This window comes from Rhinoderma darwinii, chromosome 8 (assembly GCF_050947455.1).
Source record: "Rhinoderma darwinii isolate aRhiDar2 chromosome 8, aRhiDar2.hap1, whole genome shotgun sequence".
NCBI classification, from domain to species: Eukaryota; Metazoa; Chordata; class Amphibia; order Anura; family Rhinodermatidae; genus Rhinoderma; species Rhinoderma darwinii.
The window spans coordinates 39,653,432-39,667,219 of record NC_134694.1 but is presented as its reverse complement, the minus strand read 5'-3'; the positions used below and the strand labels follow the sequence as shown (position 1 = coordinate 39,667,219).

Here is a 13,788-nt window from a genome sequence, read left to right as displayed (position 1 = left end):
AAACACCTCAAACTTCGATTCGTCTGTCCATAACACTTTTTTCCAATCTTCCTCTGTCCAATGTCTGTGTGCTTTTGCCCATATTAATCTTTTCCTTTTATTAGCCAGTCTCAGATATGGCTTTTTCTTTGCCACTCTGCCCTGAAGGCCAGCATCCCGGAGTCGCCTCTTCACTGTAGACGTTGACACTGGCGTTTAGCGGGTACTATTTAATGAAGCTGCCAGTTAAGGACCTGTGGGGCGTCTATTTCTCAAACTAGAGACTCTAATGTACTTGTCTTGTTACTCAGTTGTGCAGCGGGGCCTCCCACTTCTCTTTCTACTCTGGTTAGAGCCTGTTTGTGCTGTGCTCTGAAGGGAGTAGTACACACCGTTGTAGGAAATCTTCAGTTTCTTGGCAATTTATCGCATGGAATAGCCTTCATTTCTAAGAACAAGAATAGACTGTCGAGTTTCACATGAAAGCTCTCTTTCTAGCCATTTTAAGAGTTTAATCGAACCCACAAATGTAATGCTCCAGATTCTCAACTAGCTCAAAGGAAGGTCAGTTTTATAGCTCCTCTAAACAGCAAAACTGTTTACAGCGGTGCTAACATAATTGCACAAGGGTTTTCAAATCATCCATTAGCATTTTAACACAGTTAGCAAACACAATGTACCATTAGAACACTGGAGTGATGGTTGCTGGAAATGGGCCTCTATACACCTATGTAGATATTGCATTAAAAACCAGACGTTTACAGCTAGAATAGTCATTTAGCACATTAACAATGTATAGAGTATTTCTGATTAATTTAATGTTATCGCAATTTCTCATATTTTTTAAGAAAAAGCCTTTTTTTTTTAAGGTACCTGTTCAGTTCTGAAGTGGCTTTGAGGGGACTATGTATTAGAAACACCCATAAAACACATCATTTTAAAAACTAGACCCCTCAAAGTATTCAAAACAGCATTTAGAAAGTTAATTTAACCCTTTAGGCATTTCATAGGAATAAAGCAAATTTGCAAATTTCATTTTTCTTGCTGAATTTCAATTTTATTCCATTTTTTTCTGTAACACAGAAGGTTATACCAGAGAGACACAAATAAAGATGTATTGTCCAGATTCTGCAGTTTTTAGAAATGTCCCACATGTGGCTCTAGTGTGCTCCTGGACTAAAATACAAGCCTCAGAAGCAAAAGAAGCACCTAGGGGATTTTGGGGCCTCTTTCTTAATAGAATATATTTTCGGCAGCATGCAAGATTGAAGAGGTGTTGTGGTGCCAAAACAGTACGAATCCCCCAAAAGTGACACCATTTTGGAAACTACACCCCTCAAGGAATTCATTTATGGGTGTAGTTACCATTTTGACCCCACAGTTTTTACACAGCACGTATTTGAATTGGGCTGTGAAATTATTATTTTTTCATCAAATATCTTATTTTCACAGGGAACAAAATACCCCATTTTGTTGCCCAGTTTCTCATGATTGCAGCAATACCCCAATTATGGCCATAAACTTCCGTTTGGGCCCAAAGGGAGGCCTCAGAAGGGAAGGAGCGCTGTGTGTTCTTTGGAGTGCAGATTTTGCTTGAATGATTTTCGGGTGCCATGTCGCATTTGCAGTGCCCAAGAGGTATCAAAGCAATAGAAACCAACCACAAATGACCCCATTTTGGAAACTACACCCCTCAAGGAATTCATTTATGGGTGTTGTGACCATTTAGACCCCATAGTTTTTTTCACAGAACTCATTTGAATTGGGTTGGGAATTAAAAAACGTAATTTTTTCCAATAATATGTAGTTTTGGCTCAAAATTTCTTATTTTCACAAGAAATAAAATACCCCATTTTGTTGCCCAATTCCTCCTGAGTGCGACAATACCCCATTTGTGGTGATAAGCTACCGTTTGCGCACCTTGGGAGGGCTCAGAAGGAAAGGACGACCATTTGGCCTAATGGGGATTTTCTGGTGCTAAGTCGTGAATGTAGAAGCCCCAGAGGTACCAGTACAGTTGAAACCCCCGAGAAGTGTCCCAGTTTTAAAAACTACACACTTAAGGCATTCATCTAGAGGTGTAGTGAGCATTTTGACCAGAGACCTACACCCCATAAACTGTAATGTGGGTTCTCCCGGGTATGGCTATACACTTAATGTGGCTGTTATCAGCTGCCTGGGCACACAGCAGGACCCAGAGGGGAAAGATGAGGGGGATAAGCTATGCGGCGTGCATCAGGTTAAGTAAAACTGGGGTAGACTAAAAATCAAGGGATGTATGATAAATTTTAAAACACTTTCATACAGAGCCCTGGTTTTTCGGGACACGTGTCACATTGATATATTGTGTCCTTCCTTATCTCCCTCTTTAAGCAGACTCTGCACCTCTTTTGACTTTTTCTCTTCTTGCCAGTTTGGGGAACTTCTCCTGGAAAGTGTTGCCTCGGTACGATGCGTGTGGCCTCGCTTCCAGAAGTACTGGGTGTCCCCCATGCCTGGTAGCTAAATATTAGTTTCTTGATAACCACCTCTTGAAATTCCAGGAAAGTTCCGGTCTGGCCTGTACATCGATGTAGCACGTACGCTTTGTACAATGCCATCTGTATGATGTGCACGGCCAGCTTCTTATACCACACCGCATGGCGCTGTAGGGCTTCAGGACTTGATCTGACAAGTGCACCCCTCCCATGTAACTATTGTAGTCCAGGATGCAGTCTGGTTTGTCTACCACAGACAGAGTAACGAAGTGCAGAGATTGTGAATAGACATCCCGTGGAACACTTCAGTATTGTTAATGTGTTAGGGATCCTGCTAGATCCTTATGTGCTGTATTATACGAACACATTAACAATACTGAAGTGTTTAGACAGTGAAAAGACATTCCAGGGGATGTCTATTCACAATCTCTGCACTTCGTTACTCTGTCTGTGGTAGTTACAGCAGAGGAAGCGTGATCTCGCGAGATTACGCAGTAAATGACAGGTTACAACGAGATTACGCCTCCTCTGCTGTAACTACCATAGAAACAGTAACGAAGTGCAGAAGTGCACTCCTCTCCATTCATTTACTCAGCGCATAGGGATCCTTATGCGCTCAGTAAATAAATGGAGAGGAGTGCATGAGGCTGATTGGTCAGCGTCATACACTCCTCTGTACAACGCCCACTTGGTCTAAAGTAAAAATACGCCCACTTGGGCATTAAGTAACTCATTAGCATAAATCTAAAATCACTAATAAAGTGGTAAAAAGTGGTAAAAAGTTTTTTTAAATAAAAAGCACTGCTGTCACCTACACTATAGCGCCGATCTCCTTATGTACGAGATAGGGCACTTCTAATGTGGTGATGGGGCCTCTAAGAAAAAAAAATACCTGGTCGTTAAGGGGTTAAGGAAAACATAAGAAAACATGCTTTTGGGAAGTTGCCACATGCTATTTGGCACTCTCAAACACATGAAAGATTCTCTGGTCAGATGAGACAAAAATTTTACTTCTTGGCCATCATGTGCGTGGTGCAAACCCAACACTTTCTATCACTCCAAAGACACAATTTTGCATCAGCAGGGACTGGGAAAATGGTCAGGATTGAAGGAAAGATGGACGGCAGTAAAACACAAGAAGCCTAGACAGAGGGGCCGCTGTGGATATAGTGTTTTTGGACTTTGCAAAGGCATTTGACACCATCTCCCATAGACGTCTAACGGGTAAATTAAGGACTATAGGTTTAGGAAGTATAGTTTGTAATTGGATTGAGAATTGGCTCAAGGACCGTATCCAGAGAGTTGTGGTCAATAATTCCTACTCTGAATAGCCCCGGTTATAAGTGGTGTAGCCCAGGGTTCCGTGCTGGATCCACTATTATTCAACTTGTTTATTAATGATATAGAGGATGGGATTAATAGCACTATTTCTATTTTTGCAGATGACACCAAGGTATGTAATATAGTTCAGACTATGGAAGATGTTCATGAATTGCAAGCGGATTTGAACACACTAAGTGGTTGGGGGTCCACTTGGCAAATTAAGTTTAATGTAGATAAATGTAAAGTTTTGCATCTGGGTACCAACAACTTGCATGAATCATATGTCCTAGGGGGAGCTACACTGGGGGAGTCACTTGTTGAGAAGGATCTGGGTGCACTTGTGAATCATAAACTAAACAGCATGGAATGTCAATCAGCTACTTCAAAGGCCAGCAGGATATTGTTGTGTATTAAAAGAGGCATGGACTCGCGGGACATGGATATAATATTACCACTTTACAAAGCATTGGTGAGGCCTCATCTAGAATATGCAGTTCAGTTCTGGGCTCCAGTTCATAGAAAGGATGACCTGGAGTGAGAAAAAAATACAAAGAAGAGCAACGAAGCTAATAAGGGGCATGGAGAATCTAAGATCTAAGTTATGAGGAAAGATTAAACCTATTTAGCCTTGAAAAAAAGACGACTAAGGGAGGGAGGGGGGGGGAGGTTGGGGACATGATTAATTTATATAAATATATAAATGGCACATACAAAAAATATGGTGACATCCTGTTCCATGTAAAAACCTCCTCAAAAGGGGGCACTCCCTCTGTCTGGAAAAAGAAAGGTTCAACCTGCGGAGGCGACAAGCCTTCTTTACTGCGAGAACGGTGAATCTATGGAATAGTCACCGCAGGAGCTGGTCACAGCAGGGACAGTAGATGGGTTTAAAAAAGGCTTCGATAATTTCCTAGAACAAAAAAATATTAGTTCCATTGTGTAGAATTTTTTTTTTACTTCCCCTTTCCCATCCCTTGGTTGAACTTGATGGACAGGTGTCTTTTTTTCAACCGTATACACTATGTAAAACCGTTTTCTCAAGAATTACATAGTTAATCTGCTAGAGTTTTAAATCTGGGATGGATGTTAACTTTCCAGCAGAACAAGGATCCTAAACATACTGCTAAAGCTACACTGGATTGGTTTAAGGGGAAATATTAAATTGTCTTGCAATGGCCTAGTCATAGTCCAGACCTCTATCCAATTGTGAATCTGTGCCATGACTTGAATGCTGCTTTACACCATCGCAACCCATCTAACTTGGAGTTGGAGCGGTTTTGTCTGGAAGAATGAGCAAAAATCCCAGTGTCTAGATGTGCTAAGCTAATAGAGACATTCCCCAAGAGACTAACATCTGCAATTACAGCAAAAGGTAGGTCCACAAAATAGTGACTGTTTTTTGTCTGAATTATGGTTTGTGTCACAGTTAAATATTTTGCACCTTCAATGTGGTAAAACCAGGTAACTACTGTCCAGTTATTGGACATAAGCGGCATGCAAAATATTTCAAGGAATTCGAAGAGATAAACTGCAAAATTACATAGCAGTAGATAATCTAATAACAGATTGATTCATGAAAAAAAGGTCATGCCTAACCAACATGCTCAGTTTCTATGAAGACTTCAGTGCAAGTTTGCCTATAGATGTGTATTGTGTAGTGACCCAGCAAATGTCCTATAACAGTTTCTAACTATATGCACATGAGCGATGGCAATTTTATGGTAGATTCACACACATTGCTTACCTGCGTTTTTTTTTATGGTGTTTTTGCTGCATTTGATTTATGGACAAAGATCTAGTAGTAAAGGTCTATGGTAAAATAGGAGAATGTACAACATTTTGGTTTGTGGCATTTTTGTTACTTTTAAAAATTTCTACAGGTATAGCCTTTTTGCCATAGGCTTGACTATAGTACTTCAAAAACGTCAGGAAGACAATGTTCAGTTACATAATATCTTAACCATACCAAGATTTTTTTACCGATTTGCTGAATCAAAATCTACGGTTAGTCAATATCACACAACCAAAACAAACTAAAAAGTCTGGGGAAAAGGGGAGAATAAATACTTCTAAAAGCATTGTAAATTAATTAGCAGCCTCACGAACGGTAGTCCAAGTTGTAAGAAAGTTTGAGGGTCGCTGAGAAAGAAAACGAGCCTGGCAGAACAAGATGTCTGCTGAGCAGGCTTCTATTTTGAGAACATAAGGTGAGTGCTAGTGCCAGTATTTGGATCCGGTTATGTATTCCTCACTAACTTGTTGCACAAATAATGAGATTATTATGGAAATTGCCAATATTGCTAATTTATGAACATGTATATTATAAAAAACACATTTGGCTTTTACACTAGTAAAATATTATTGCTTATGATACTATAGGGAATACACATTGCTGTAGAGTAATTGGTTAATACATATTTATTTTATTTGTGTAATAGAAAATGATAAATGCTCAACATTAACAAATTTTGGATCAGAAAAAGAAACCTGTATCTGGTCAGTAAGTACACAATCTTTTTTTAATCTCACTGGAGTGTACTAACTGATAAGAACTTCTGTGACACAACCTATGTGTTAGGCTAAGTTCACACCTGCGTCAGTGTGTTCTGCCCCATCAAAGGAGCAGAACAAGGGAATAAAAGGAAGCAACGGTTCCGCTGCACGACGGACACTGCCAGCAGCAACTATTTACTTTCAATAGGTTCCGTTGGGGTGCTGCGCGATTGTCTCCTGTAATCTCGGCAGGAACGGAGACGGAGGCCCCTATCGGAGCCTCCAACGCAGATGTGACTGAGGCCTTAATTTGAGACAAAACATGACAAATCTTGTTTTGCGGTACAAGAGAAAAATGCAAAATGTGAATACATTCCAATCTCTTACCAAATTAATTTACTTACTTGGGTTGCTCATCATTTGTTACTGTAAGGAGTGTTCCTCCTCGTGGGTCATTAGGGCCATCTCCAAGAAGACCACGCGGCGGAATGCTAGATGCTGGGGGACCACGTTGTAAGGAGGCTCGAGGATCAGGAATTGGAACTGTATTATTAATGTAAGATCTTTAATGGCCACTCAATTACATACATTTTTAAAAGCAATATACAATATTTGAAAATAAAACTTCTACAAATGAACTACATCATACACTGTGTGTCTTCATGGTTAGGCTCTGTTCACAACTGCGTCGGAGGCTCAGTTAACACAGATGTGAATAAAGCCTTAGGGCCTGTTCACATCACCGTTACTTTCCGCTGAGGGGTTCTGTTGGATGTTTCCGTCGGGTTAACCCCTCAACGGAAATGCAAACGAAAACCTTATCTTTCATTTCTCTCACCATTGAGCTCAATGGTGACGACACCTAGCTAATGGTTTCCGTTTGTCACCATTGTGACAGGGTTCCGTTGTTCTTGACGCAACCAACAGCACATCCGACGGAACCCCTCAGCGGAAAGTAACAGTGATGTGAACACAGCCTTACAGTCTACAATCAAACTGTATGGTAGCCTGATCCTGCAGTCATTTTTACAAGTTGCATACGCCCTTCTACGCTCTGTAGCTAGAGTTAAGACTAGAAACAAATTCTGTGTATAGTCTGTTTCTGACAAAGATATACAGAGGAGTTGCACATACAAAAAAGTAGGACCATTATTTTATTTTTAGAAAAAACTTGCTTAATTTTTAATCATAAATGCATTGAACCAATAAAGTGTACATTGATATAATTAGAAATGAAATTTTTCAGTAGCCATTAGTTTGCGTTAGCGATTGTAAAACCGGACAATGAGAGGCATTCATTAAGTTTTCTACACTGGTGTAGAGAAGTCAAACGGCACAAATTTTTTTTGTACCATTTCTGATGGTTTTTTTCAAAAATTAGTAGAGCTTAGCAAAAGTTGGGCACAGCAGCCAAAGCAACCCAACAAACTTACGATAATTTATGGCAGAAACTGGTGTAATTCATATTGTAAAGCTACTCCAGCTTACAGCTGGAGTAGATCGGAATTTGTCGCAAGGCACCTAATTTATTAAGAAGCGTGCATATCTTAATAAATCAGGCGAATTTTACTCCAGTGCTCTTCACATTAAGACTTGTGTATGAAACAGCACCCTTAATAAATTCTCCCCAAGAGATTAAGTAGAGAAATCTGCCTTTTTTTAATATATATATATATATATATATATACACATACATACACACACACACACACACACACATATGAGTTACATTACTTCATACAAAGACTATGGGTATATTAATCCACCTTCCATCCGACACTCCTCCCACCTAACCCTATCCCCACTTTGCCACGGAAAGAAAAAAAAAAAAAAAAGAAGAAGGACACCGCAAACAAGCAAGACATATCAAATCATAAATAACTTACATATTTACAATCTCCCTCTTTCAAAGAAAGGTATTGAGCGAATATTTATGCTCTATTTTTCCATTTTTCATAAGTTATCATATAGTTTACCAGTTTTCTTTTCCGAACTGAGAATACCAATGTTTCCATTTCCATCCATTTTCTTGAAGTACAGTAATATATAGTGCAGTACAGTGTTAGCCAGAAACAATATCCAAGGTTAAATACTTTTGTATCTTACCTACTATACGTTTGTCTTTTTTTACACAAAAGTATTTAACATTGCATCTATTTTCTTAAAATACAGCATTTTGCTATATAAAATAACGAATTAAGGATTAACCCATTAGTGACTGCTAATATGCCTTTTCACGTCGGTCACTAACTGGCTTTATTCTGATGCATAAGCCTTTTTACGGAGCTACTCCAGGATAAATAAACAGAGCAGGGAGCTGTCAAATCTCCCTGCTCTCAGCTTCCAGATGTAGCTGAGGGCGTCCCTGCTCGAACGCTTCAGATGCAGCGCTCAATAGCGTGCACTGCATCTGAGTGGTTTTGGAGAGAGGAAGGGAGCTCCCTCTCTCTCCCACCGACACCAGGCCATAAGATTGCCGAGTGTCTGTGTCTCCGATTGCAGCCGGGGGCCTAATAATGGCCCCCAGGTCTGCCTGTAGTGAATGCCTGCTAGGTCATAAACGGACAGGCAGTAATACACTGCAATACGAAGTATTGCAGTGTATTATAAAAGCGATCGGATGATCGCATATTAAAGTCCCCTAGTGGGACTAGTAAAAAAAAAAAAAAAAAAGAAAGTTTCATAAAGTCAATAAAAAATGAAAAACCCACCTTTTCCCCTTACAAAATGCTTTAGTGTATGTTCACACGGCTTATTTACGGACGTAATTCGGGCGTTTTACGCCTCGATTTACGTCCGAAAATTCGCTTCGATAGCGTTGGCAAACATCTATCCATTCATTAGAATGGGTCTTACAATGTTCTGTGCACACGGTCATTTTTTTTTACGCCCCGCTGTCAAAAGGCGGGGCGTAAAAAAAGACGCCCACGTCAATGAAGTGACTGTCAATTCTTCAGACGTAAATGGAGCAGTTTTCCATGGACTCCATGGAAAAACAGCTCCATTTACGTCCGTAATGGACGCAGCGAAATAGCGCCTCAACATGCCATTACGGCTGAAATTACAGTGCGGTTTTCTCCTGAAAACAGCCCCGTAATTTCAGCCGTTATGGACGCTGCCGTGTGAACATACCCTTACTATTAAAAAACCAAAATAAAGTAAAAAATTTACGCATATTTGGTATCGCCGCGTCCATAACGACCCAAACTATAAATCTATTCCATTATTTAACCCGCACGGTGAACGCCGTAAAAAATTAAATAATAAACTATGGAAAAATTGCTGTTTTCTGTGAATTGTGACTTAAAAAAAATGGGATAAAAAGTGTTCAAAAAGTCGCATCTACTCCAAACTGGTACCAATAAAAACTACAAGTCATCCCGCACAAAAAAAAGCCCTCATACAACTGCATCGGAACAATAAAAAAAGTTATGGCTCTTCAAATATGGAGACACAAAAACAAATAATTTTGAAAAAAAAAAAGCGCGTTTTTACTGTGTAAATGTAGTAAAACATAAAAAAACCTATACAAATTTTGTACCGTTGCAATTGTAACAACCCGCTGAATAAAGTTAGTGTTATTTATACCACACGGTAAACGGTGTAGATTTAGGACGCGAAAAAGAGTGGCGAAATGTCAGTTTTTTTCTATTCCCCCCCCAAAAAAAGGTTAATCCATAAATAATATGTACCTCAAAATGGTGCTATTAAAAAATACAACTTGTCCCGCAAAAAACAAGACCTTACACAGCTATGTCGACACAAAAAATAAAAAAAGTTATAGCTTTTGGAATGAGACGATGGAAAAACGTAAAAATGGCTTTGTCATTAAGGTTTAAAATAGGCTGGTCATTAAGGGGTTAATTGGTCTTGGGAATTTTCCACTGTATACTCCAGAAGCCCCAGTATGCAGAGCTTTGCAGATGGTTGAAGAGAAAGATCATAGGTCACATTGGTGTTCTTGATTATCTTACACTAGTAACGTTTTAATTTTGGGCAACGCCACAAAAGGTTTATCAAGTTGGTATTGCGATCTCCGCACTTGGGGAAATTAGAAGCACAGCGTTTTCCTATTCTATACAAAATAGTAAATTGTGTAAAATTTTAAAAATTGTACCAAATTGTAAGAAGATACAGTATACCAATTTTGGGCTACAAAGGGTATTCTTAATTCTCTCTCACCGTGTTCTAGTTAGATTACCCAAAGCTTCTATCCATTTTATTATTAGGCCTGATTCACACGAACGATGCGCATCTCGGACGTGAAAAACTAGTTTTTCACGTCCGGAGTGCATGCGTGCTCAGCGCTGCGGGACGCGACGTCACGCATCCACCAGAGTTGAGAGTCTATGGAGGGATGTGTGAAAAGATAGGACATGTCCTATTTTCCCACGGTCCGTTGAAACAACGGCTGTGTGAACGGCCACATTGAATTACATAGGTCCGTGGGACAGCCGCTGTTTCAACGGCCGTCCCACGGACGTTTAACACATTCGTGTGAATCATGCCTTAGTGTCTACTAAAATCAAGATTTGTGACTTTTTAACCTTCTATATTTTTTTCCTAAAACACTTTTCTAGTAGTTCTATAACAATTTCAGAAGAACCCATTTAGCTACTGTATGGTTCTGTAGTTCCTTCATGCTCCCATGCGTGCCATAATAGTAAAATATTTAAAGTTTCTTTATTTTCAAGTGCATTCTGCTCCTTCAAACTTTCAAAAGTTTGTGGCATCTCCATTATCTAATACCGGTGATAGCGTGGCAATACCCTTCTTTAAAGTTCACTGTTTTTATAATATTACTTGTGCTCCCCAAAAATTATATAAATAAACAATTCACTGATTGTGACTGAAAAGTAAAATTTCTCAATTCTTTATTATTCGCTTGTTAAAAATCAGGGGTACAATCACCAGTGCTCAATTAAAGCAAAAATAGAAAAAAAGTAAATTAACTGATCCAATTGTGAACCCTACTGCATGAATATACTTACATGATACATGGGGTTAAAGCGTTTAACCATTGGTGTTACAGAGTAACATTCGCAACAGCACTGGAGCAATCAGGAAGCCCTTCCTGAGCATGCCAGTACCCGGACCTAAGGTATCGGTAAAGCTGTCATCTACAATAGATTCCCCTTATCACAATTTTTTATTTTTCTTTATCAAAGTTTATTAAATTTTCAATACAAACAAATAACAACTTCAATGCATTTGAACGAGTGGCAGTTCAACTGAACCACTTTACATGAAATTTTTGCATACAATGCAAATATTATACATAAAGAGCATATACATTGTCGGCATGAAGAAGTGTACATTAGCGTGAGAACCATTCAATGAGGAACAAATAAGCACAGAAGAATTTGTACAATATAATCAATCTGATGCATTATATAATATAGTCCAAAAAAAAATAAAAAATAAGAGACGGGGGGAGAAAAGAAAAACAAAGAAAACGGAAGAAGGAAGGACAGCGGGACAGGTAAGGTTTATAGTGGAGAGGGGTGGCCTCTAATCAAGACGTACGAACGCCAAAGAAGATTTAGGGGTGTTCTTCCAGCCAACGTGGAAGGGCTTCGCTTTCTGCAAACAGAATCCAGCTCCTCCATGTAGCCATGAATCTGTCTCGTTTGCCATTGTCCCCTGCCAGGAGGCCTTCCATTCTCATGATATGAGTTAATTCGGTAACCCACTCACGAAGAGAGGGGCATCTCGTGGATTTCCAATGTCTAGGAATCACGCACCTAGCTGCAGTGAGAAAGTGTCTGAAAATACATTTTTTCAAGGCTGTGACGTTGCCTGGCAAAAGGGACAGTAGTCCAATGGCAGGTTCAATAGGAGTCTGGGAATCAAACAGCACATTATATAGTTCGAATAGGTTAGTCCAAAATGGAGATAATGTGGGACATTCCCACCATATGTGCAACATGGTTCCCAGAGCAGAAAGGCAGCACCAACATTGGTCAGACACGGAGGGAAAAGCTTTATGTAACAAGACCGGGTATCGATACCAACGGGTGAGAATTTTAAAATTATTTTCCTGTGCGTAACAGGCTGATGGCAGTTTATGGGTAAGCAAAAAAATTTTTTTGACAATCCTCCTCCTTTATGTGAAACCCCAGTTCGCGCTCCCACGCCTGTACATATCTAAGTTGAGATAGCTCAGAGCAGTCACGTAGAAAGACGTGCATTGTTGATAACAGTTTGGTCGGCATGGAGGGTATCAGTAGGAAGACTTCCAGTGCTGTTTTGTCTAAGGTGATAGCCTCATTGTCTGGGAAAGAGGAAATGTATGCCCTAAGCTGTAGATACTCCATCCAAGATAGTCTTTTGTGAGGACACGATTCCCTCAAGGACAGTAAAGTGGGGAGCTCATGAGTGTCAGTGAGTGTGGAAGCTAGTCTGACATTGTCCTGTTTCTTCCAAGAAAGAAATTCCTCGACTCCCACTGCCGGTGTGAAGTCTGGATTGTCAAATAAAGGAGTGAAAGGACCAGGACAATGGGTTAGGTTAAGAGCCTCTGCATCCCTGTCCCAAGCCACTAAAAAATGTTGAGTTAACGATGGTAGCATAGAGGTATTTCTGAGCTGTTTGGCCGTCCATGGGAGAGATGTTAGTCGTAAAGGGGAAATTTCAAATTCCAAACGAACCCATTGTTTGTGAGTATATGATCTAAACCAGTCAGCGATTCTCATCAACAATGCTGCAGAGTGGTATTTTTTAAAATCTGGTAGCCCCGCCCCTCCCTCCGATTTTGGTTTGCAGAGCACTTTCAGGCTTATTCTGGGTTTTCTAGATCCCCAAATAAAATTTATTTATGCTTCTATGTAACTGACGGAAGTAGGGTTGAGTTGCCAGAATCGGGACCGTCTGAAATAGATATAAAAATCTAGGCAAAATGTCCATTTTTACCGCATTGATTCGGCCAAACCAAGAAAGGCAAGCCGAAGAGTACTGCTCCACATCTTTCATTGTGCGATGCAATAAAGAGGTGTAGTTCAGATGGAACAACTCTGTCAAATCCGTTGGAATATTGATTCCCAGATACTTTAGAGATTCTTGCTGCCATTTGAATGGGAAATTTTGTTTTAAGTGTTCAACCAACTCACTGCTGAGGGAGACATTTAAAGCTTCAGTTTTAGAGTAATTGACTTTGAAATTGCTGAGCTGACTAAAACGTTCGAATTCCTTAAGGATGGATGGCAAAGTCACAATAGGTTCAGTTACATACAAGAGGAGGTCATCTGCATATAAGGCGAGTTTGGTATGCATTGATCTCACGTTTATTCCTTTTATGGAAGAGTTTTTCCGCAATGCACTACCCAAATGTTCCATGGTGATCAGTGAAATCGGGCGGAAGTTAGGGCAAGACGTAGGGTCTTTCCCCGGTTTTGGTAGCAATGTGATGTGTGCCTCAAGCGACTGTTGGGCGAAGCCGCATGTTGGGGTGATGGAGTTGAAAACCCTTGTTAAAAAAGGAATTAGCAACTCCTGGAATGTTTTGTCAAATTTGTTA

General features: G+C 39.9%; 1 protein-coding gene across 1 annotated transcript in view; it reads right to left on the bottom strand.

Moving 5' to 3' along the window:
• Window positions 1-13,788, bottom strand: part of CSTF2 (cleavage stimulation factor subunit 2) — a 206,419-nt gene that overhangs the window by 82,515 nt on the left and 110,116 nt on the right. The window contains exon 8 of the mRNA XM_075835607.1: window positions 6,677-6,815. Within this exon, the coding sequence (XP_075691722.1) occupies window positions 6,677-6,815 (139 nt within the window). The remainder of the gene's footprint in view (window positions 1-6,676; window positions 6,816-13,788) is intronic.